This window comes from Chiloscyllium plagiosum, unplaced genomic scaffold, assembly GCF_037043375.1.
Source record: "Chiloscyllium plagiosum isolate Xiang-an unplaced genomic scaffold, Cpla_swu_hap1 HiC_scaffold_8, whole genome shotgun sequence".
NCBI lineage: Eukaryota > Metazoa > Chordata > Chondrichthyes > Orectolobiformes > Hemiscylliidae > Chiloscyllium > Chiloscyllium plagiosum.
The window spans coordinates 56,983,488-57,008,480 of NW_028270146.1; the positions used below are offsets into that span (position 1 = coordinate 56,983,488).

At 38.0% G+C, this 24,993-nt stretch overlaps 1 protein-coding gene across 1 annotated transcript in view; it reads right to left on the reverse strand.

Moving 5' to 3' along the window:
• The window catches only part of LOC122546615 (WD repeat and HMG-box DNA-binding protein 1-like), a 35,746-nt gene that overhangs the window by 9,264 nt on the left and 1,489 nt on the right, over positions 1–24,993 (reverse strand). The window contains exons 3-14 of the mRNA XM_087990214.1: positions 22,760–22,944; positions 20,364–20,605; positions 15,169–15,306; positions 14,242–14,398; positions 12,850–12,964; positions 10,749–10,880; positions 9,399–9,604; positions 8,061–8,218; positions 6,363–6,419; positions 5,931–5,974; positions 1,241–1,414; positions 243–367 (exon numbers count right to left, since the gene is read on the reverse strand). Coding sequence (XP_087846340.1) covers positions 243–367; positions 1,241–1,414; positions 5,931–5,974; positions 6,363–6,419; positions 8,061–8,218; positions 9,399–9,604; positions 10,749–10,880; positions 12,850–12,964; positions 14,242–14,398; positions 15,169–15,306; positions 20,364–20,605; positions 22,760–22,944 — 1,733 coding nt within the window. The remainder of the gene's footprint in view (positions 1–242; positions 368–1,240; positions 1,415–5,930; positions 5,975–6,362; positions 6,420–8,060; positions 8,219–9,398; positions 9,605–10,748; positions 10,881–12,849; positions 12,965–14,241; positions 14,399–15,168; positions 15,307–20,363; positions 20,606–22,759; positions 22,945–24,993) is intronic.

Below are 24,993 nucleotides of genomic sequence, written 5' to 3' on the forward strand. Positions count from 1 at the left end.
AAATTCTAATACAATACTGATTTTGGAGATAATAGGTTTAAGCTTCAAAGTAGAATCTGTATGGTGACTAACTGGAAACACATTGAATCTTGTAATCACTATTTTCCAACAAACAAGTCAGTAAATAACACTTTCTTGAAAGAAACTCTGCGATGGTTTCTGACACAAATTGCTAGATTTCCGGTAGCATTAAAGATTATCTAAAGTGCACATCCATTGTGTATAATTTTAAAAGCACTCACTTCTTGTTTTCTGTGTTGTTGTTGTCAGGGATGATTGATTGTACAGAAGGAGCCTCAATTGCTTTTTCTTCCACAGTTTTACTGCTGAATTTAGAGTTGGCTGGCTGGAACAGTGTAGCTTGGATCTTTGAAAAGAAAATAGGTAAAATAAGATGCCAAACTGAAGATTAACAGCCTGAATATTGTAACAGAAATTGTGGTTTTTTTGTCAGGCAGTTCATCAGTTTTGGAGTGACTGCAGAAGAGCGTAGGACTTGCTCAATCCTTACACAAATTAATTATAGAAATCATGAACTCTAATGTAATTATCACCACATGGGAGTTTTAAAAGGTCAAGTTTTTTTTTATTTCTACATCTTATCTTGCAATGCAAGTGTTGCAAAACACCCAAACCTGTTTTTAAAAAGAACTAGCTTTGTGAACAAATGCTTACAAAAAAAATGTTTGATATTTAAAAAATGGTTAGGTAATATATCTGGAGTTAAATAAAAAAGGTAGCACACAGGACTTACTTTTTTCCTTTAATGACTCTTGATATTGATATACAAATTTTAAATATTCTCCCATAAATTGTAATTGAGTACTTGTTCCACAAGCTTTTACAAATGTCTGACATCAAAGGTATTTTCACATTTGAGCAGAGGCAGCTAGTTAAAGGCTGCATAAGCAGTTAAATGGATAAGGCTGCATACTCAGTTAGATCATAATGCAATGTCTACATGTAATTTTCCAAAGAGATGCTGAAGATTGTTGGGGTTTTACAGGATGTGATAACTCCCAACAGGGCTACAGAGAACAGCAGTAGGAATATGTCAACGACCACTTGGGCAGTGAACAACCAATACATCACAAAACAGAAGACAAATCGGGATTTTTTGGCCTGCACAGCTCAATCCCATACTAGGTTTTACACCCAACTGGTACAACAATCATGCACTTAAAAAACAAAACAACGTAGTTCCTGATTCTAATAAAGCAAATTCTGAAAATGCTTGTACCTGTTTGGCTTTTGGTTTTGAGACCAGAGGTTTCAGAAGCAGTGATTTCTCACTACTTGCAGATTGGCTGTTGTTACTTGATGCTTTCTTATTAATTTTTGCCATGCTATCTAGAATATTGGTGTTACGCGCATGATTTCCAACCAATGCAGGGGATATTCCACCAGATGTTACCTGAAAAGGAAAAAACATCTTGGCTGAGCAAATAAAATGCCATATTAACGTTTACAAAAGTAAAGGCTCAGGGATGTCAGAAATTTGAAATGAAAACAGAAAATCCTGGAATTCTCAGATTTGGTAGCTTCTGTGGAGAGAGAAACAGGGTTAGGTTTTGAGGTCTATGTCTTTTCACAAAAACAGAGGAAAGGCGAGGACAGAAATGTCAATTCTGTTCTTCTTTCCACAGAAGCTACCAAACCTGCTGATTTTATTACTGCTAGACAGATTAAAACAAAGCATAGTGGAACTTACATATAAAGTGGTAAGACAACACCTGAACAGAGCTCGTAATGTGTTTCTTGTGCAGCATTTTGTTAATCCAGAGTAAGAATAATTAATTCGTGGAGAGCTGGCTTCAATGGGGTAAGAACAGAAACAAAAACTGTAGGTGAACAATGGCTACATTCAGGGGAAGACATGGTTTGGGTACATACAAAGTACACACCCTCAAAATGGAAAAGCAGGATAAACAGATTTAGAGCTTCCTGGATAAAAAAGGAGATACAAATAAAGGTAAGTGTACTTTTGACAATTCTTAGGGAGAGAGTATAACTAAGAACCAAGAGGTTCCAGAGGAGAGTTGAAAAAGCATATTTGAAAAGTAAAATGGCATTATGAGAAAAGACAGGCATCCAACACAAAAGGGAGCCACAAAGAGTTCTATACGAACATTAAAAGCAAAAGGCATGGCTTAAGAGTTAAATGAATAATTTGGATCCACCTTTGCCAAGTAAACAGATGCTGCCTCTTGGTGACAAGAGGAAGTCACTAAAAGGGCTCAAAATTAACCAGGAGGAAGTACTGCAATGTGCAATAAGGGAAGTTTAATAAATGATCTGAGTAAAAAACCCGCTTAGTTAACGGTGATTATAATATGGTAGAATTTAACTTTTAGTTCGTGTGAGAGAAACTTGGGCGGGAAGAAAAGATGGTTAAGAAACAATAGCAGTTCATGGTTCACAGCAAAGCTCTATTCCAGTGAAGAACAAGGACTGTAGGAAGGAGATAAATCGATCACAGTTAACCAGTAAGTTAAGGATGTTATCAAATTGAAAGGAAAAAACACAATGGGACAAAGATTAGTGGTAAAACAGAGTTTGGAAAAGTTTTAATATCCAATAAAAGATTACAAAAGATGATGGAGAAAATAAACTATATCAGCGACCTTGCAAATAACATAAAAATGGACAAGAGCTTCCTTAGGTATATATAAAAAGCAAAAAAAAAAAGAGTGGTCACAGTGAACATAAACCCCTTATTGAATGCAGCTAGGGAAATAATAATGGACAGCCAGGAAATAGTGGAATAAAGGTTTTGCATCTTGACAGTAAAGGACACGAATAGAAATCCAAAAGTACTAAATAATCAAGTGCTAAAGCAGCCAGGGAAAAAAATACAATAACAAACCACTAGAGAAGAAACAGTAGGAAAACTAATGGGCTAAAGGCCAACAAGTTCCCTAAACCCAAAGGTTTGCAACCTAGGATTTTAAAAGGAAGCAGCTCAGAGATAATGGATGCACAGAATCCCTAGATTCTGGGAAATCACCAGCGGAGTGGAAAGTTGCATTAGACATCCTTCAAGAGGGAAGGAGCCAAAACAGGTAACTATAGGTCTGTTGACATCTGTTGTTGGGAAAGCAAAACAATTTATTATAAAGAATACAAAATAAAGCATGCAGAAGTACCTAATCAAGCAGAGCTTCATGAAGGTGAAATCAAGTGTGTCAAATGTATTAACAAGGTGAATAGATAAAATGGAACCAGTAGATTTATCGTATTTGGGGATTGCCAAAAGACATCTGATAAGGGACTGTACATAAGGCTACTTAATAAGACAAGATGTCACTGTGTTTGGAGTAGTATAAGTAGTGATAGACAATTGGCTACCTAACAGGAGTAGAAAATGTGTTGCTGGAAAAGCGCAGCAGGTCAGGCAGCATCCAAGGAACAGGAGAATCGACGTTTCGGGCATAAGCCCTTCTTCCTGAAGAAGGGCTTATGCCCAAAACGTCGATTCTCCTGTTCCTTGGATGCTGCCTGACCTGCTGCGCTTTTCCAGCAACACATTTTCAGCTCTGATCTCCAGCATCTACAGTCCTCACTTTCTCCTACCTAATAGGAGTGACAGATTTGGATTGAAGGGCATTTTCAGGTTGGCAACCTAAAACTATTACTTACAATGCTACAATTATTTACAATGTATTTTATTGACTTGGACAAGAGAAGCAGAAGTTTACAGATGTCAAGAATAGGTGGCTGCAGAGGCTGGTCATTAAGTATTGTCATGGCTGAGATAGAAAGTTAATTAGTAAGAAAATCAAGGGTTATGGGGATAAAGCAGGAATGCGAATTTGAGGTTTATCAGTTCAGCCATGCTCTCAGTGAATGGCTTCCTTCTGGTCCAATATCATATGGTTGGATAGTCTATGGGTGATAAGGCAGTGAGACCAGATGAGAAGCATATAAGGAAGTGAAATGGTCATAATCTTTCACTCTTCCCTTGGCTCAGAGTGTACAAGAGCTTTGGAAAATTTAAGACATTTTGCCCTTGTTTAAAGTAGAATAAGTTCAGCAATTACAAACTAATAAAAGTAAATTCACTGGTATGGAAGCTTCTACAATTATTCGGTATTGATTTAGCAGTCTCATGGAAAAAGCTGATTTCTATTGTGAGAATCAGCAGGAATTTCTAAAAGAAAAGTCATATTTAGCTAACTTGGATTTTTTAAAAACAAATTAACAGAAAGATTCAGTGAGCTAATGTTGCTGATATGATGTATGTGGATTTATTTAAAAACTACAGATTTATGAGAGAGGTTTAGTTCATGGGACAAAAGGGAAATAAGCAATGTGGATACAAACTTAGCTGAGCAATAGGAAACAGATGAATGGATACTTTTTTTTGGCTGCAGTAAGGTTTGTTTTGGACATCCCAACTGGTCAGCACTGGGGCTTTGCTTTTCTTGATACGTAGTAATCTAATGAGCCACAAGTTCAAAGCACATGGATAATTTGAAACTTGGAAATATAGTAAACTATGTGTTGCTGGAAAAGCGCAGCAGGTCAGGCAGCATAAAAGGAGCAGGAGAATTGACATTTCGGGCATAAGCCCTTCTTCAGGCTTATGCCCGAAATGTCGATTCTCCTGCTCCTTTGATGCTGCCTGACCTGCTGCGCTTTTCCAGCGACACATTTTTCAGCTCTGATTTTACATTACATGTAATGTAATGTAAAAAATGTAAAGTATCTAAATGTATATTTGCAATGCCAATGTACACAGGTTATGGGCCAAGTGCTGGAAAACAGAATTAGAATAGATGTGATTGTTTTTGGCTGGTACAGATTCGATGGGCCAAAGGGCTTTAACTGAACTGCAGACCTCTATAACTCTATCACTGAAGGTGGCAGGACAATTGGAGAGAACAGTCAATAAAGCATATAGTACCCTGGGATATATTAACATAGGCACGAAGTATAAGGAGCAAAGAGTTTATGCTTAATTATAAAAGACACTTGTTAAACCTCAGTTGGAGTAGTGTGCCACATGGGATATGAACCCACTGGAATGTCAAGAGTGATTTTACAAGAATGGTTCCAGGGATGAAAAATTCCATTTAGGAAGATAAATCAGACAGCTTAGAACTTTTTATTTTGGAGAGAGGGTTGAAGAGAAGTGCTGAGAGGTCACGTGGGGGTAAACACAGAGAAACTGCTCCCACTAATAAAAGGATCAAGAACAAGAGGAAATAGATTTTGAGAGATTTGCAAATGAGATGGTTCAGATCTGCATTGCACTGCCTAGATGTCAATGGGGGTGAGGAGGAGAAGATCTGATGGGATGTTGGTGCGTGTTCAAGCTTCTGTATTTTCTGCCTGATGGAAGAGGTAGAGGGTATTACAAGAGTGGGAAAGGACTTTGATGATGTTGGTTGCATTTCTGTGGCAACAACAAGTGTAAATGGATTCCAGAAATGGGAGGTGAGCCTCTGATGGCTCCCAGCCATGGATGCACAAGCAGGTATGCCACTTGGAATATAGCTCTAGGAATATAAACCAAGACTATACTGTTAGGACCAAGTTGCTGGAGAAAAGAAAAGTAAAGGGAAGGGAAGAGTTCTCAGCAGAAGGTTGTTCACAGAAAAATTATTCTACTAAATTTCCAATGAGAAACAAAGTATGAAATATTTGGGCTTCGGTAATGAACATCACTGTAGCTTGTTATTTCTCTTCTCTCTTTCTGTTAGGGAGAAGCTTCCTTTAAAAGCAAAAAAAAAAAAAGAGTCCTTTTGCTTTATTTTCGAGAAGGGCAAATTGAGTTGTGTGACCAAAGCCACACATTAAATCAAATTACTTTGTGGATATCAAATTGTTTTCTTCTAAAACCAATGCATGTAAACAATTAATAGTTCACAGGACAGATAAAACTTCATAATCACAAAGAGTTTAAGTACTGTACGATCATTTCTTACCTTAAATGGATTGGCACGTGCAAGCATACTGTTTGTAAGAGTTACTATTGACAAGAAAGTTATAAAATCAGAATCTGTATCATAAATCCAATACTAGTTTTCAATTTCACTAATACTGTTCCATTCTAAAATTTATATCAATGATTTTATGATACAATCATTTTGGCAGTGACACATTTAAAAGGAAGCAATCCTGAATTAAGCATCTACTTTCAGTTTGTAATTAACGTAATTTTCACAATTAGACAACCAGCCAGCTGATTCAATGCAAATGCCTATGATATAATATGCATAGTTGTGCAAACGTGTTAAATGCCAATATGTTGGCTTTTAAATGAAGACTAAAGTCAGTATATTATTTTATCACCTTTAAATAGACAACAAAGTAACATGCATAATTAATATACACTAATGGCAAACTACTCTCAGTACCTGATTTTGGAGTTATTTGTTCCACGGGACCAAGATTTTTACTAAATGGATTTAACCCTGCAGTACAGAAGAACAGTTTTCAATAAGTAATCAACACAACAAAGTGGTTTTCTGCATATGTTTGCTTCAAACACATATTACCAGCACAAAAATAAACAGAAGTTACTTTTGGAACATGTAAAAAATTACACATCAGTATTTACTTGTACAAATATTTTCTTCTATTTACTTCAAAGTTCTGAATACTGATATAAAATGGATCAGGATTTGCTAAGCAGGAAGGTCGAAAGAGTGTTGGAGTTTTTTTGAAAAAGTAACAAAGAGGATTGATGAGGGCAGAGCCGTAGATGTGAACTTCAGTAAGGGGTTTGACAAGGTTCCCCCTGGGAGACTGGTTAGCAAGGTTAGATATCACATAATATAGGGACAAGTAGCCATTTGGATACAGAACTGGCTCAAAAGGTAGAAGACAGAGGGTGGTGGTGGAGGGCTGTTTTTCAGACTGGTGGCCTGTGACCAGTGAAGTGCCACAAGGATCGGTGCTGGGCCCTCTACTTTTTGTCATTTACATAAATGATTTGGACGGGAGCATACGAGGTACAGTTAGTAAGTTTGCAGGTGACACCAAAATTGGAGGTGTAGTGGACAGTGAAGGAGGTTACCTCAGATTACAACAGGATCTTGACCAGATGGGCCAAAGGGCCGAGAAATGACAGATGGAGATAAATTCAGATAATTGCGAGATGCTGCATTTTGGGAAAGCAAATCTTAGCAGGACTTATACACTTACCATTAAGTAAGGTCCTAGGAGTGTTGCTGAACAAAAAGTGCAGGTTCATAGCTCCTTGAAAGTGGAGTCGCAGGTAGATAGGATAGTGAAGGCGGCATTTGGTATGCTTTCTTTTATTGGTCAGAGTATTGAGTACAGGAGTTGGGAGGTCATGTTGTGGCTTTACAGGACATTGGTTAGGCCACTGTTGGAATATTGCGTACAATTCTGGTCTCCTTCCTATCGGAAAGATGTTGTGAAACTTGAAAGGGCTCAGAAAAGATTTACAAGGATGTTGCCAGAGTTGGAGAATTTGAGCTATGGGGAGAGGCTGAACAGGCTGGGGCTGTTTTCCCTGGAGCGTCAGAGGTTGAAGGGTGACCTTATAGAGGTTTACAAAATCATGAGGGGCATGGATAGGATAAATGGACAAAGTCTTTTCCCTGGGGTCAGGGAGTCCAGAACTAGAGGTTATAAGTTTAGGGCGAGAGGAGAAAGATATAAAAGAGACCTAAGGGGTGACTTTTTCCACACAGAGTGTGGTACGTGTATGGAATGAGCTGCCAGAGGAAGTGGTGGAGGCTGGTACAATTGCAACATTTAAAAGGCATTTGGATGGGTATATGAATAGGAAGGGTTTGGAGGGATATGGGCCGGGTACTGGCAAGTGGGACGAGATTGGGTTGGGATATCTGGTCGGCATGGACGGGTTGGACCGAAGGGTCTGTTTCCGTGCTGTACATCTCTATGACGACATGCAGCTACAGGAGCTGAAGCACAATTTTTGTTCAAGTCTTGTTCAAATAATTTCATATCAGAGCAATGAATAAAAATCTGGTCTCATAATTGGTTTGGACTTCTAAATATGCTAAACATGTAAAAAGTCATCTAAAATAAATTTAGAAAGTGGAATATCTAGCCAAACTTACTTCTCTTTGCATGAACTGTTTCCTCAGGATCCAATTCATTGTTACCATCTCCTTCTGCATTATTCTGAATATCTTCCTCACTTCCTTCTTCCTTTTCAATGGAGTTTTGAGCTGGAGGTTGCACATGTGAACTCCATTTGGTCACTGTTCTTCTATAGCTGCTTGAGAAAGACAGTTTCAATAACCAGCAAAATTTAGACCACTAACATTTACATCCTGAAATAATTAAACAAGCCTACTTTTGTGCACAAAGTTTTAATGCAAATGCAAAAAAATGTGGCAGTTGGATTCTGAAGTTACTTGCAACTTCTTCATTTGGTTGCAATTAGTTGAAAGCAACATGAAATTGTTAAATGCTCATTAAATTCATTTGATCAACTGTGTAATTTATTGGATTTAAGATCAAATAAAAAAAGTGTAAAAAGCCCAAGTTCTAAAGTGCCATTTTATTCCTAGAGGTTTTCCCACTCAAATTCAGTTCATGTTTCAGAAGAGGATATTGAATTACTTGTCATGGACACTGAAGTGATTTTCAAAATAAACCACAGGACTGAGATTTCAATCTCTCCACAAAAGAGTTCAACATAAAGTATCTGACTAATAAAATTAAAAATTTCAGAAAGGAAAGGATAAAATGTAGTCCTTCTTTCAACTGTTGCACATTTGTAGGAATAAGTGATGAAACAATAAAATAGCATTGAGACATGCTTATGAACACCAACATCGATTATAACAGAACTACTGAGAAATATGAAACTTGAACAGGCATGAGCACCTGATCACAAATTTTGGTGAGATGTTTCAAAGTGCAAAATGCTGATTAAATGGTATGGGCAAGCTGAAATACCTTTAAGGTATTCACATGAAGTAAAATCACAACTGCAAATCTTCTAGTTCGAAATATATCAGATTGAACCACAGTACAACCTGAAGCATACCACAAGCATACCCCTATTTTGTGTCATGCATGCAGTTTTGTTTTCATATCATGCAAACAAGTTATATGGTCTTGTGAAAAACGATCTCAGTGGATAGAATTATTTGAATTATGGAAATACATTTTCAAATAGCTCATGATTAAATGGAAATATAGGTAATAATGAGTTAAGAGGTATAGTCCACAAAGTACCAAAGGCATCTATCCCCACTAGATTTAGACAACAGATATATAACTTGATGGGCACCCCTCTACATCAAGTGCAGAGTAAGCAGACAGGCCTCCACGAATTACCACAGCAAGTGGAAGTGAACCACTGCTGTTGGTGTCATTCAGTACCATATTCTAGTCAACTGAGCCAAACAATACACTGCAATAACAAATTAACAAAAAAGCAATACCTCGCCTTTGGATCAGCTTGAAAGTCATCTTCATCTTGTACTGTCAATAATGCTGTAGCTTTCTCCTGTGCGAGGTTGCTAAGGCGTTGGGCAAGAGTTAGATGTTTTGAACGTGAAGCATATTTGATAGCCAAATTTAAGACGTTCTGAGTCATAAATTCAGTGAGTTCTTCACAACGGAATTCACGTTCTGCCTTGCACGACAGCTAAATGACAAACAGAATGTTAGCTTTCTTTCCAATTGAGCTTCAACGAAAATGTGATGATAATACTCATTTAATAAGTCTTGTTATAAAAATTAATTCAAAAATATTTTTAAAAGTTTAACAATGCACACTATGTAAATAAATGCAAGGACTTTCCAGACAAAAACAATAAGCTATGTATATTGGAAATCTGAGCTAAAGAAATTCTCATGAATATTCAGCAGTTCCGGCAAACATTTTGGACTTTTTCAGCTAATGAACTTGTGACAAAACATTTTGAGCACATTTCTAACAATTGTTATTTTTATTTCAGCACGCTCTGGAAAAACTGGCTTCCGCACACAATCATATGCCACTTCTAGCAAATGTAGGTGAATTATGAATATGACTAATAACCTTCGTTCAGTTGTAAGTGTAGCTAATAGTGCCCTCAGGATTGTCCAGCAAGTACTTCCTAATCTTGGCTTCACAAGCATGGGCTAGCTGAACACAGCTCTGCTGACTACAAACAACTGAAGGAACCTGGTGCTCTGCTTAGCACACTTTGTGTATGAATTTCAGTGTTGGTGCAATGCCAGTTACACAAGTCATACATCTCAATGACTGGACGATCAAATCAAACATCATGAAATTTAAGACCTGATGATGCTTTACACATGTATTGTATTAAACAGGAGCATGTAATGATAATCACAGATTGTCCCCACTGCGGTATGCAACAATAAATGAATGGCTTTAATTCTCCAGAAAGCTGTTCCATTTACCACCAGCATATATGATGGAAGTTTCCGTTTCAAGAAGACTAAATATTAAAAGGTAAAAATATTCAGAAGAACCAAAGCATTGCTTTAATATTAAGAGTGTCTGTGTATATTCTGCAGCTGTCAGATAAACACAAATTTTGATTTAACTAGCTAAATCAGCAGCTCAAACGTTGCATTGTTTAAAGAAAAGCAATAGGATGTTCAAATGGTATACAGCCTACCCAGTTGAGTATGCTGGCAGCATGTTAGCAACACCAGTGTACATTTGAAATGTAATTGCACTCACAACCCCTTACTTTGTCTCTCTCTTCAAAGACAGGAAGGAGAGGATGTGTATGTTTGCAGAAACAGCTGCTCAAGATTATATAGAATTTACTCACAGCAAACATCTTCATTAGTAGTTCCTGCTGTTCCTTTAGTGCCTGGTGTTTTGCAGTTTCATCAAATTCATAACCATTTTCTGCCAGATAGTCAAAGTGATTATGAAATAGCACTGATCGCCAGTAATGTTCCTGGGAAGATAGGAAAGAATTTAAATGACCCATATTATACTACTAACAAATTGCAACAGATTTTCTATAAACAACAAATATTTTGGATCAAGTTATTTATATTATTGCATTGAAATAAGCAACTGGTTTATATATAATGAAAGCCAGCCAGACCATTTATTCGTGAAATTGATTATTGCTTAGAGAGGCAAGTCTTAAATTATGTGCCTCCATTTTCTAACCATTACATTGTGTGCTAAAAGTTATACTGCAGCACCTTTTTGCAGCTTTGCAAGATTACAGACAACAACGTAAACACAAAGTGGTATTATTTGATTTTGGATAACAAAGTAACAGTATTTTTTGTTTTTCAGTATTTTGAACTGAAATGAGGAAAGGACCTTTGAAAGTAAAAATTATGAAAGGGAATGCTGTACCTTTTAAAAGCAGCTACCAGCACTCATGAAAGTGGTCTTTAAACTGCTTTTTGGTCAAGCAGTGGAGGGAGGTTAGATCTGGATGGGCTGGAACCAGGGGTTGTGTACAAAGTGAGATTCAGCTGGCAACAACTAGCTGATTGGTCTGTGGAGTAGTAACTAATCATTGATGCCAACAACTACAAGATTGGCCCTGGGTAGCTGAGGAGTTTGTGGGGATAAACAAAATGGCCAGAAGCCTTTAAACATGTGGAAAGGGAGATGGCATTGCTCCCTCTCCAGTGAAAAAACAACCTAATGTCTGAAGAAAGCCAATTTATTTTCCCCTCACCAGTTGCTATATCTGTGGTTTTTAACCAGTAATTAATTAAGAGACTTTACGATTGTAAATCAAATCACTCAGAGCCTTCTATTTAGCACACTTTCATATTTTAAACTTCTGTGACAACTCTTGGAATAGCTGGGCTTGATGTCCAGTGTGCCATCCCAGTGAGGCATGATAACAACTCCACTTTATTGTGGCCTTTGAGGACTGCTGTGGCAATAATGTTCACCTCACATCACTTGAGTGGCAAACTAGTAGAGCTTGTTGCCCACCAGTAGCAGAATCCACCTGATTTTAATTTACAGCAAGTTCTTTACTCATCACTTTTACCTAATGACATTGATGTAAATTAGCGCCATCCACTCCCCCTCCCAAAGAATATCATAAAATCATATTGGAAGTCAATTATAACTATATTTTAAACATTACACAGTGTTCAAAATTCTCTAATATTCCAGGTGTTTTTTTAAAAATAAAATCTACACAGGCAATTTCATAAAACAAATAGGGAACTGTCAACACCCAGCCGCTCTCATGAAGCACGTACAAAATGTGCATGCACTGTACACCTTCCAGTGCACATTCTGTTTATTTGCTTACATTATTGAGCTTATTTAAGCACTTCTTTTTTTTAAAAAAAAAGACAGGGTGTTTCACAAAGTGTGCATGTGTATAACTTTCAACATGCATGACGTGAACCTTTCGATGGTGACAGGTCTTCCTGACACCCAACAGTAATGAAAACTGTTGGTTAATAAATGAATTGGTAATTTTGAAATATTACATCCATAGTTTTGCAATTCTGTGCACATCAGTTTAGAAAGGACTCTACCATCTACTAAAAGCTTAAAAATATACACTCATAAACAGTTAGATGCAGGTATCCACTCCAACTTTCTTTGAGTTGCTTTTCAAAATTAATTCAGTAAATGTACTTCAGATTCTCCCTAAACTGGTAAATTTGTATCAATTCAATAAAGCAGTCATGCACAAATTTGCATCAGAATCAATATGACAAATTCTCTTTAACATGGCTCCTTTAACATGGCATAAAAGCAAATAATAATTCATCTTTAATTTTATCCATTTTGAAATCAAGAAATAAGGAGGTGTAATATTTGAAATTTTGCAACAAGTTAAAATTTGTTAAAATTAAAGAAAAAGCAATGTTTGGGAATTACTTCAGGGCACTGCATCAATGCAAAAGAACATACCACCTATCACATACCTCCATTTGTCCTTTTTCTGAACTAGTTTGACAATAAGGGAGTTTCAATGGTAGAATTGTTACAGTGGGACGTGGAAGTGTAGGTGGAAATCTAGAGCCTTTACATGGAATACATCTGTCAACAATAAAATTATATTTTAGTTCTCAGGAGTAAGACATTTTAAATCACATCATCAATCTTGCCTAATTAGCTTTCCAATAAGCAGAACAAGGTTTCTTTTAACTGCATGGTCCAAAACAATGAAAATATTGCCATGGAGAAATACATGAGGTCAACTAGTTCTCCATAAATAAAATAGGGCATAATTTCAGTGTTATGGAAACAGAGTGATGCATTACAGCAACTGTGTCATTTGAGAGCTTTCATATGAATGATACAAAGGCTTAGCATATTTTTTAAAAGTGCAGATTGTTTTGAACTGTGAAGCTATTTCATAACGGATTCTTAACTTACTGAAAAATTGTAAAATTGGAGGGCAACTGAATTGCAAGATCAGACTTTTTAAAATTCCTTCAGGTCAGTCTATCAGTTGAATTTATTTCCTTGAAATTAATTCAGGTTGTAGCAATATTGAGCCTGGGACCACAAAATGACTAAAATATGACAAAAGTATTCACTTTCAGATAATCATAAGAATGGCAGTACATGTAATGAAATAGTCCTACTGATTATTAATGGTTCCATTTCACACGCAATGTTAGGGTAACAGAAAGTGTATTGTACAGAAGGTGCTTCTCTTTGCAAAGCTTCTAGAGCATTTTCCATTTTTCAGAAATGAGCAACTTTAATTTTAATAGAGCTGAAACCAGAGTAAGTTACGAAATATGGAGTTTCTGAATCATAAAAGGAAATTAATTTATTGCTTTAAAAAAGTAGTGTATATGCTTCTCTAGTGGAAAAGCTGCATAGTTATTTCAAGCAGGATCAAACTACATTGCAAAATGTGCTGCATCGTCTGTGTGAAGATACAACATATGCATTTTTAAAATAAACAAAATTATTTAACTGCAACTTAAACATATTTGGACACTAAATGTGCAAGTATCGCAGTTTTACCACTGAACCAAAGGTTTTTCTGCTTTGCACCAATGATAATTTTGTAATATTAATACACCCAAACAGAAAAACTGTTCAAAGGTCGGGAAAGAATTATAAATTCATTTTTCTTAGCCATCTGAAATTACAGCAGCAGTAGCTGCTTTTAGTTTAAAAAGAATTGAGCAATCTCTAAAGTTTACGATGTAAAGCAATGCAGAGAACAATTAAGAGTTTGATCTTTACCATAGTTCAAAACTGCTACTATCTGAGGTTTCTCTCCAAGGGCACTTTTCCATTTTAATAGAACAATCATGTACACTATATGTATCTGCTCATCTGCATCCTTTCCTTACCTGAGCTGCTGAGGGTTTTCATGGATACCAACAACCCAGTAATAGTCAGATTTGCCTTTGCAATGATCCCTGGTGTTCGAAATAGGAATCCAGGTGCTCCCTAAAGATCTGTTTAGCATTTGTACGATCCCTTCTGAATCTGCAAATACTGGGGTACCTACCAAAAAAAAAGTATTGAACAATAGACAATTGATTTGCATATCTAATGAAAGTTGCATTGTTCTGGGATTGTTAATGGATTACAAACAACTTATAAATTCTACTTCAAAAAGACGAACTATAATACAAAGACGATCAAGTTGGAACTTCAAATCAGATGTATGATTGAGATTCTTAAAGTTGAAATGTAGCAGTTCTGCTACAACATTTTACACCTTAAACAAAAAGATACGATACCTGCTGCTGTAAAATAAAAATCTAATACAGCAATGGAATGCAGGGAGGCAGCCTTTATTCAATGTTAAGAAAACACAAGTTAAAAGCATATGGCCATATGTTTAAGAACTGCTAAAAGAAACTTTTAAAACAAAAATGCACCACAGGTGGATACATTTCCAAGGAAGGCTTGGATTTCATTAATAATTCTTCAATAATTTTAATGAAGAATCTTATTCAAAAAATTCATTTTTTCTTTTCCCTTTCAGTGCTCATTGCGCCGTTGCAAAATTTCAGTATTTCCTCAGTTTTTTCCTAATCTATAATATTTATCAACACATTTTGAACATATCGCAGCACATTTAACATATATGCACCATTTCCAGGTGAGGAGTTCTCCTTTTATTTAATTGGTAGTACAGAACTGGAATATTGTTGAGAAAAGAAATTGCACTCATCAGGTCAGATGAAAGAACTATACTTTCTCTTCTTCATGGCCTGCACACTATATCCTAAAGTATTTGGAATATTAAGAGTAGATATTAAAATCACCTTCAGCAGAGAAGCCCTGCCACATCAGATAAGACTTCCTGGTAAGAGGAAGGGACGTTCCTTGCAGAATCTGCCGTTTCCTTCTTCCTAATTCCATTATTTGCACCCCCAAGCACTGATCTCCATCAAAACCAGTACCTGAAGAGAGAAAGGTCATAAATTTAAAAAAATTAAAATTTTCTTCAATAAATTTTACCTTCAGAAAGGGTTATTTCAAAGAAATTTACCATCTAGCTAAGTGGGTGAAACTATTCATTGGTTATAAAGTGCTTTGAGACTTCAGTTAGTTATGGAAAGTACTATATAAAATTAAAAATCACACAACACCAGGTTATAGTCCAACAGGTTTAATTGGAAGCACTAGTTTTTAGAGTGCTGCTCCTTCATCAGGTGGTTGCCTGAAATCTAGTGCTTCCAATTAAATCTGTTGGACTATAACCTGCTGTCAAGAGATTTTTTTTAAACTTTGTACACACCAGTCCAATACCGACATCTCCATATCATATAAAATCAGTCTTTCTTTAAAACAATGCCACTGAAACAATGACTTACTAAAACTTCAAGGGATTCCTAAATCCACAAGGTGGCTGTGTATATTTCCACATGGAAATAAAATTACTGTCTGTTCTGACACCCTCCTTCACTCTCAACAGTCACATCCCAACAGCACCTTCCCATGCAATCATAGAAGATACAACATTTAGCAGCTACCTCGTCTGTATCTCAAGCCCCAGACACCTTCCAGATGAAGCAGCAATTTACCTGCATTTCATTCAATCTAGTCTACTGTATTGGCTGCTCACAACACAGATTCCTTTAAAATGGGGAGACAAAATGCAGAGTGGGTGATTGCTTTGCTGAACACCTCCGCTCTATCTGGAAAAATGACATGAGCTTCTAACTGCCTGCCACTTCAACACACCACTGCTGTTCCCTTGCTAACATTTCTGCAGTGCTCCAGCAAAGTTCAATGCAAGCTGGAGGAACAAAACCTCAGTCATAGAGATGTACAGCATGGAACCAAGACCCTTCGGTCCAACCAGTCCATGCCGACCAGATTTCCCAACCCAATCTAGCCCCACCTGCCAGCACCCGGCCCATATCCCTCCAAACCCTTCCTATTCACATACCCATCCAAATGCCTCTTAAATGTTGCAATTGTACCAGCCTCCACCACATCCTCTGGCAGCTCATTCCATACACGTACCACCCTCTGCGTGAAAGAGTTGCCCCTTAGGTCTATTTTATATCTTTCTCCCCTCACTCTAAACCTATGCCCTCTACTTCTGGACTCCCCAACCCCAGGGAAAAGACTTTGTCTATTTATCCTATCCATGCCCCTCAATTTTGTAAACCTCTATAAGGTCACCCCTCAGCCCCCGACACTCCAGGGAAAACAGCCTCAGCCTGTTCAGCCTCTCCCAGTAGCTCAGATCCTCCAACCCTGGCAACATCCTTCTAAATCTTTTCTGAACCCTTTCAAGTTTCACAACATCTTTCCGATAGCAAGGAGACCAGAATTGCATGCAATATTCCAACAGTGGCCTAACCAATGTCCTGTACAGCCGCAACATGACCTCCCAACTCCTGTATTCAATACTCTGACCAACAAAGGAAAGCATACCAAACGCCTTCTTCACTATCCTATCTACCTGCGACTCTACTTTCAAGGAGCTATGAACCTGCACTGCAAGGTCTCTTTGTTCAGCAACACTCCCCAGGACCTTACCATTAAGTGTATAAGTCCTGCTAAGATTTGCTTTCCCAAAATGCAGCACCTCGCATTTATCTTTCACTTAGGTACCTTACAGCTCTAAAGTCTCAACTGAGAGTCTAACATACCCACAACCATGAGAGTTTAACTATTTCAGTGGGAACACTTTCACCCGTGTTTGTTCCTCACCACCACACTCCCAAAGGCCTGTTCTGTATGGGTTGCTCCCAGGATAGCCTTTCCCATTTTCAACGATTTACAGTTCTCATTCAGCACAAAACCTCTTCCCCAGCTTACTATCTGCAATATCTTTGCATGCTTCCCTTTTTTCTCTCTACTGATGGGCACCATCTTCAACTATCCATGTCACTCCTCTCTCCCCCTACAACCAGCCATCATTAACATAAATACCACCCTTTCCCAGTTATTTTCAGTTCTGACAAAACATCACTGCACTCAAAACATCAACTCTCTTTTTCTCTCTACTGATGCTGCCACACATGCTGAGTGTATCCTGCAGTTCTGTTTTTGTTTCAGGTATACAACATCTACAATTCTTTGTTTAATTTCACAGTTCATTCTTGCCAACGCAATTTACATTATGCAGTTAGCACCTCTTATGTCGAAAAATGTTGCAAAATGCTTCCAAGATTTAGAAGCAAAAAATGGATGGCAAGTCAAGAACAACATTTAGAAGGGGCGAGCTAAAGCTCAAAAGGAGAACAGAAAATTTAGAGGAAATTAGGAAGGGGATTCTGTCTGAGTTCTTAATACACAAGAAACTGATAGCAGAGAATATGGTAATGGGTAACTTTGTAAAACAGGAGTTTACAGAAAGAGGAAAGGAAGAAGCCATGTTGGGATTAAAGTATGGCAAAAGTGAGGACTGCAGATGCTGGAAATCAGAGTCAAGATTAGAGTGGCGCTGGAAAAGCACCAGACCGCATCCGAGGAGCAGGAAAAAATCGACGTTTCAGGCAAAAGTGCTTCATCAGGATGCAAATTTTAAATCTGACCCAGAAAGAAAAAAAACAGTAAAATTGCAAAAGAGATATCCTGGTCTGGCTTGTCAAAATGGAGGACCAGCATAAGCAGGATGCTCATTTTCAAGTTTTACTATTTGTTTTCTCTGGGGAGGCACTGGAAGGCCAGGAGCCAATGGAAGCGAGAATGTGCAGGCTGAAAGACCAGTGAGACGAAGGATGGCATACAAATTGTTCTAAAAAGGATGAAAGAACTGACGCCAGATAGAAACATATTGGATTAACCAAGTCTGGAGATGACAGGTCATGGATGAAAGTTTGAAGAATAATGGACTCATAAGGATAGAGGAAAAGAGAGAAAGAATTCAACATCATTCTGGATATGGTGGACTGCACATTGTCAATCACCTGGATTTTTTTGACTTGGAAAAGACTTGCAAAAGAAATAAATTTGGGAAAAATGCATCGTTTGCTCCCAAATAATATTCCTCCAAACAAAAGGGTTTAGAGGGATAAGGGCCAAGTGCTAGCAAATGGGACTAGATTAGGTTAGGATATCTCATCGGCACGAACGAGTTGGACCGTAGGGTCTGTTTCCGTGCACTATATCTTTATGACTTTAATGAATGAGCCAGAGGTCAAAGAAGAACAATATCAAGACTGCAGATCTGTAAATTTCAATGTTACTGATGTAGAACCCTTTAGCTATTAACAACTACTTGCTCTATACTGCATCTCAAACAGCAACTGGCAATGAATATCATGATCTCGTAATGATTTAAAGGCATTTTAGAGGCATAAATTAAAATTTGTTTTGAAACCAATTTTATGGACTGAAAGAAAATGATCCAACTGAGAATGAGGACTTGGCCAAATTAAATACAGACGGTAGGAAAGCAGGGAGGAGTAGGGAAGAATAGAATTATATTTAAAAACATACACAATTCCATCAAGCCAGAACAAGAAATTAACTCTGGTTCAAAGAATTCAGGAGGATATGCAGGAGTAGCACTAGACGTATCTAAAATAAGGTATCAGTCTGAAGTTACAACACAGGAGTTTACATGTCAAACGTAGCATGCATTATTAGAGTTAAGTGATTCCACAAACAACAAATCAGATCTAAGTTTTGTAGCCCTGCCATGTCAAGTGGTAGTGGGCAATTAAGCAACTGACAGAAGGAGACAAATCCATAAATATTCCATCCTCAACAGAAGACAGGGGCCAGCATGTCTGTGCAAAAGGCAAAACTGAAACATTTGCATCCATCTTCTTCCAGGAGTGCTGAGTGAGTGATTCATCATGGCCTACACCTGAGGTCCTCAGTACCACAGATGAGAAGGGAAACGTGAGACTGATGTCAGCCAATGACCTTTTTCATCTCTAACTATCTTTTAATTCACACTTGTAATTTTAAGGAGAAGAACCTGTTGCATTCTGATTTTTGGTGGGAATTCAAAGAATGCAGTCAAACAAAATTAAAAGGATATCTTGTCTGAAAATAAATTATTTTTCTAGGATGTAGCAAGCAAGATAAACAGTAATCGAGTTTTGAGAAGATGAGGAAGGACACCACTTCAACTGGGACAACACATCCATCCTAGGACAAGCCAAACGAAGACACGCACGAGAATTCCTAGAAGCATGGCATTCCAACCAGAAATCTATCAACAAACACATTGACTTAGACCCAATCTACCACCCCCTGAGAAAAAGAACAGGAAATGACACCACCACAGGAAATGACATCACCAACCCGAAGAAACCCAAACATATCAACAGAAAGCAGGGATCATCAGCATCCAAAGGCTCACTGAAGATGTTACCTAGTATGGTGATGAAACGCCTGAAAATGAACCTTCCAGCTCAGCAAGCAAACCTACATCCATAAACAGTAATCGTATTGCATTTGGATTTTTAAAAGGCATCTGATGAGGTGCACCAGGTGTCACATCTCAGGCACTGTATTGACAGGGTAGCAAGGAAACCTAATAAAAGTAGATGTTAATGTTCAACAGCCTTGACTTACAAGTACTGGGGGGCAGAATACATGTCAATGTTTTACTACTTAGGTGAACAAAAAAAAGAGAGATTGAAGGAGTTTGGCAACAGGTTAATAAATATAATTAGAACACTTCTAGAATGCAAACTTGAAATGGTTGAACCTGCCTGTGTCTGTTTTTTAAACTTGTATGCATTTTATAGAGTGATTCACTATAATACCCTAAAATGGCATCACACTAATGACCACCAGTTTGGACAGGATGAGAATCTATATCAAAGTTTGTTATAGCATAGCACAAATGAGTAATCTTATTTACAAATGACTGGCGTAGAAAATTAAAGTATATATGATCTAAGGCATGCTGTTGCTTTACTTTTCATTTCACGAAACAATTATGGACTTAGGACTGCTTGCTTCAATGCAATTGGTCAGAACAATAAACTCAATATAAAGCACAAAGTACAATGGTTCAGAAAGAACTTTTAAAATGTACCTCGATGATAAGAAATCAATAGCTGCTCCCCATGACCTGACATAGCGACCACAGGCCCCATAAGACTGAAGAGCTCCTTTTGTACACCACCAATGCTGAAGATGCGAACAATTTGAGCATTTGTCGTAACAGCAGCCCAGCCTTGACCTAAACAAATGGCTTCAATGTTTTCATTGTTTGGCATATCCACCATCCATTCTTTGTTTGCATCCCTGGAGTTGAAGTGAATACACTGGAGTGTGCTGATGGACAGATGGAAAAGCATAGTGTCTTAATATACACAATAACTTCCTTTCCCAAGAGCACTTTAATATTTTCTCATGCAGGGATTTAAAGAAAACATACAGATTTAACTTCAATAAGCTGAACGGATTGGAACAGATAAAGATCGTTTAGCTTTCCCCAAGAGTTCAGCAGGTTAAGGTAGTGAATTGCTGAATCATGCAGGTTAAGAACACCCCAGCTCAATCCCCGGTCTGTGCAGAGTTTACCGAACGGTCAGTGTGGCAGCAATAACATGTCAGTTTTGCTTAGGCATTAATCCTTGGTTAACCATTTGATTTTAAAAGCCACTATAATTTTAAAAATATATCATTTAGGTGGACAGTGAAGAGACCTTTCATTGTCAGAGGTGATATCTTTTGGTACAGCAAATCATTTTATATGAACCAGAGGACTAATAATGCTTTCTCAATCAACACAATTAAAACTGATTATCTGATCAATCATTCATTTGGTGAATATATATGGCATCTTGCTATGTTCAGATTGGCTGCCATGTTTAGCTATCTCACAGCTCTTTAAAAATATGCAGAGGAAATGGCACAATATAATTGTAAATTTCCACATGACAGTAAGTCTAATCCCTTTTCTCCAGCCAGAGGACTAAGTATGCAAAGTTTCAGCTCCTAATCACCTTCCGACAAGTCCTGCTGCAAATGAACATCAGTGGACCTTGCGTCAAGATCACATCAAGCTCACCTGTGATACCTGTTACAGTTTAAAAGCCTGCTTACACTCCCTATCAAGGTTCCCTTATAGCCACCATGGCAAGATACATTCGGATTGGTATAAATCTAGTCATTTCCATCGGTTCCAACAACATCTATCCTTCCTCAATCTGCTCCACTTTCCTAAACATATTATTCAATATGAATTCAGACCCAGTTGGAAATTTCATGGGGTGGTGGTATTTCCCATTCTGCAAATAAATAAAGCACAATATTCAATAAATAAAAGCAAATTACTGCAGATGCTGGAATCTGAAACCAAGAGAAAATGCTGGAAAATCTCAGCAGGTCTGGCAGCATCTGCAAGGAGAGAAAAGAGCTGACGTTTCAAGTCTAACTGACCCTTTGTCAAAGCTGATTGGTTTCAGATTCCAGCATCCACAGTAATTTGCTTTTATCCAGTGTTTAACCCACTGCCACCTCTCTTCCAGGAATGCCTACCGTGAAGAAGTACTGCTCTTTTCTCCGACAGGATTTTCATTTGTCTCTCTCCCCCTGTCCACCTTCACTGCTTTCCTTTTCTCTTTCGGTGTTAGACAAGCACAATATTCACCCCAGTTAACAGAAGATGCTTAGGTATCATCAGTTCAAACACATCAGCCAGGATCCAGTAATACCTAAGAGCCAAGGCCTCAACACTAGGCTCCTATGCTTCCCACTTCCCCCTCCATTTTTGGAGGCTGTGCTTTGAGACAAATAGACTCCAAATCTCTGGATTCCTTTATGACCCTCTTTAAAAGCCATTTCTCCAGCTATCATTTTGGCAATGGCACCCAATGTACACTTTCATTCAATGCCATTTTTCTTATGAATCTGTTAAGCATCTTAGGGCACTACACAAAGCCAAATCCGAAACAAGTCACAGAGTCGTAGAGATGTAGAGCACGGAAACGGACCTTTTGGTCCAACTCAACCATGCCAACCTGATATCCCAAATTAATCTAGTCCCATTTGCCAGCATTTGACCCATATCCCTCTAAATCCTTCCTGCTCATATACCCATCTAGATGCCTTTTAAATGTTGTAATTGGACCAGCCTCTACCACTTTCAAGTGTTATTGGCACACCTTTGCACACCTTCTGATCCTGCTCCTGTATTCAACTATTTTGAGAATCAAACCACAATGCCACAAAGGCCGTTACCAGATTTAGCATCCTGTCAAAGCCACTACCATTACAAATAAAAGGGCCTGTGCCCACCAATTAAAAGGAGTTCATGTGGGCCACAATCAGTCCACAGACTGCATTTTGGAAAATGTCAATAAAATTATGGGGCTTTGTTTTGGTTAACATAGAAGGCAAATACTGACTGTAAATATTTAACACACTCAGTGGTACAGCACAAACCAAACTTCAAGTATTATTTTTAAAATCCCATACTTTTACCTTGGCACTTCATCAGTTTTTACACACGCTAGTAGCACTGCTTCATGTGATAAATCAGCCATGGTGTGATTCAGAACATTACTCAAGTGTATTGCATGATGTACTGAAGTATCGTGGAATTCTACATCTATAGCATTATCTTGCTCATCACTGTAACAGCGAATAATACCAATGGAATTCCACACCTAAAAAATAAAACAGATACAATTTTTTATTAAGAAGGAACACTGTGGCAGAGAATTAACAAGAACAATGCAGTTGTTGTGGGTATATTCACCAAACTGAGAAGTTGGTTTGGAGACATTCCTCCTGCTCCTTTGATGCCGCCTGACCTGCTGCGCTTTTCCAGCAACACATTTTTCAGCCCTATCTGGGTGACATCCTCAGTGCTGTGGGGCCTCCTGTGAAGCGCTGCTGTATTGTGTCAGTTGGAATTCAGTTGGTTTCATTCCCACTGCTTCCAGTTGTTCATTGTAGTGGTTGGTATATTGGGTCTAGGTCAAATGTGTTTATTGATGGAGTCTGTGGATGAATGCCATGCTTCTAGAAGTTCTATGGCTGTCCTGTGGTTGGCTTAGCCTAGTACTGTTGTGTCAAATACTACCACCGTGTCAGGTATAGACCACCTATCAACAACCCACATGCCAGAGCTGAGGATATCACCTAGAAAGGGGATGAAACATCTGCAAAATAACTTCCCAACTCGCCAAACTTATCCACAGAAACTGCAACCAGCACCCAAGCTACAAAACCTTTACACAAACATTTAACAATAACAATGTCCAAAAATCAGCAACTACACGAAAACCATTTAACCTTTATTCAGAGAAAACTTTATGGGCCATGTGGGGTTAAGACAATTGCAAAATTATCTCTTAACTGTTTTAGAATTTTGAAGCTGGATTGCAACAATTTGAAAGACAAATGAGACTTTAGCTCTCAAATCTTTACGGCTACACCATTAAGCATGGTCTACCTCAGACAACTGACTTTGATCCCATTGAAAGGGATCATACTCTAAAACATGATATCTGTCTAATTTATATTTCCCAACATTTGCATTAGAACTGTTGTCTAGTAATGATTAGGGGATTTTTAAAATTATGGTGTACAGACTGTTATCTTTATTTTTTAAAAAGCTGTGGACTGAAATATATGGAGGTGGATAAATCTCCTGGTCCTGACCAGATATATCCAAGAACTGTGAAAGAGGCTAGAGAAGAAACTGTGGGGGCCCTGGCTGATACTTTTGCATCATTGTTAGCCATGGCTGAGGTCCTGGATGACTACAGGGTAGCAGAATGTCATACCCTTATTCAAGAAGAGCTTCAAAGAAAAACATGGGAACTACAGACCAGTAAGCCTAACATCTATTGTAGATAAATTACTTGAAAAAATTCTGAGGGATAAGATATATATGCATTTGGAAGACAGGGTTTGATTAGGAGTAATCCGCATTGGCTTTGTGCATGGGAGAGAGATCATGCCTCACAAGTTTGTTAGAGTTCTTTGATAAATGACCAGGAAGGTTGATGAGGACAGGGTGGTAGACATATGGATTTCAGTAAGGCCTTTGATAAGGTTCCACATAGTAGGTTGCTCTGAAAGGTTAGACCGTATGGAATCCAGGGAGAGCTGGCAAATTGGATACACAATTGGCTTAATGGTAGGAAGCAGAGGGGAATAGTGGAAGGATCCTTGTCGGATTGGAGACCTGTAACTAGTGGTGTACCTCAGAGGTCAGTGCTGAGTCTTTTGCTGTTTGTTATCTATATTCATGATTTGGATGAGAATGTACAAGGAATTGTATATTAGTAAGTTTGCTGATGACACTAAAATAGGCGGTATTGTGACAGTGAGGAAGGTTATCAGAAATTGCAGCAGCACTTTTATCAGATGGGGGAAGTGGGCCAAGAAATGGCAAAAGCAGTTAAATATAGATTAGTGTGGGATGTTGGATTTTGGGAAGTCAAATCAAATAGGAATTTCTTGGCGAATGGCAGGCCCTTAAGGAATATAGCAGAACAGATGGACCTTGGAGTTAAGATGCACTTGGAGTATTGTGTTCAGTTTTGGTCATCCTGTTATAAGAAGGATATTATTTAACTGGAAAGAGTGCAGAGGAAATTTACAAGGATGTTGCCAAGGCTCAATGGTCTGAGTTATAGGAAGTGGTTGGACAAGCTAGAACATTTTTCTTTAGAGCATAGGAGACTGAAAGGGATCTTGTAGAA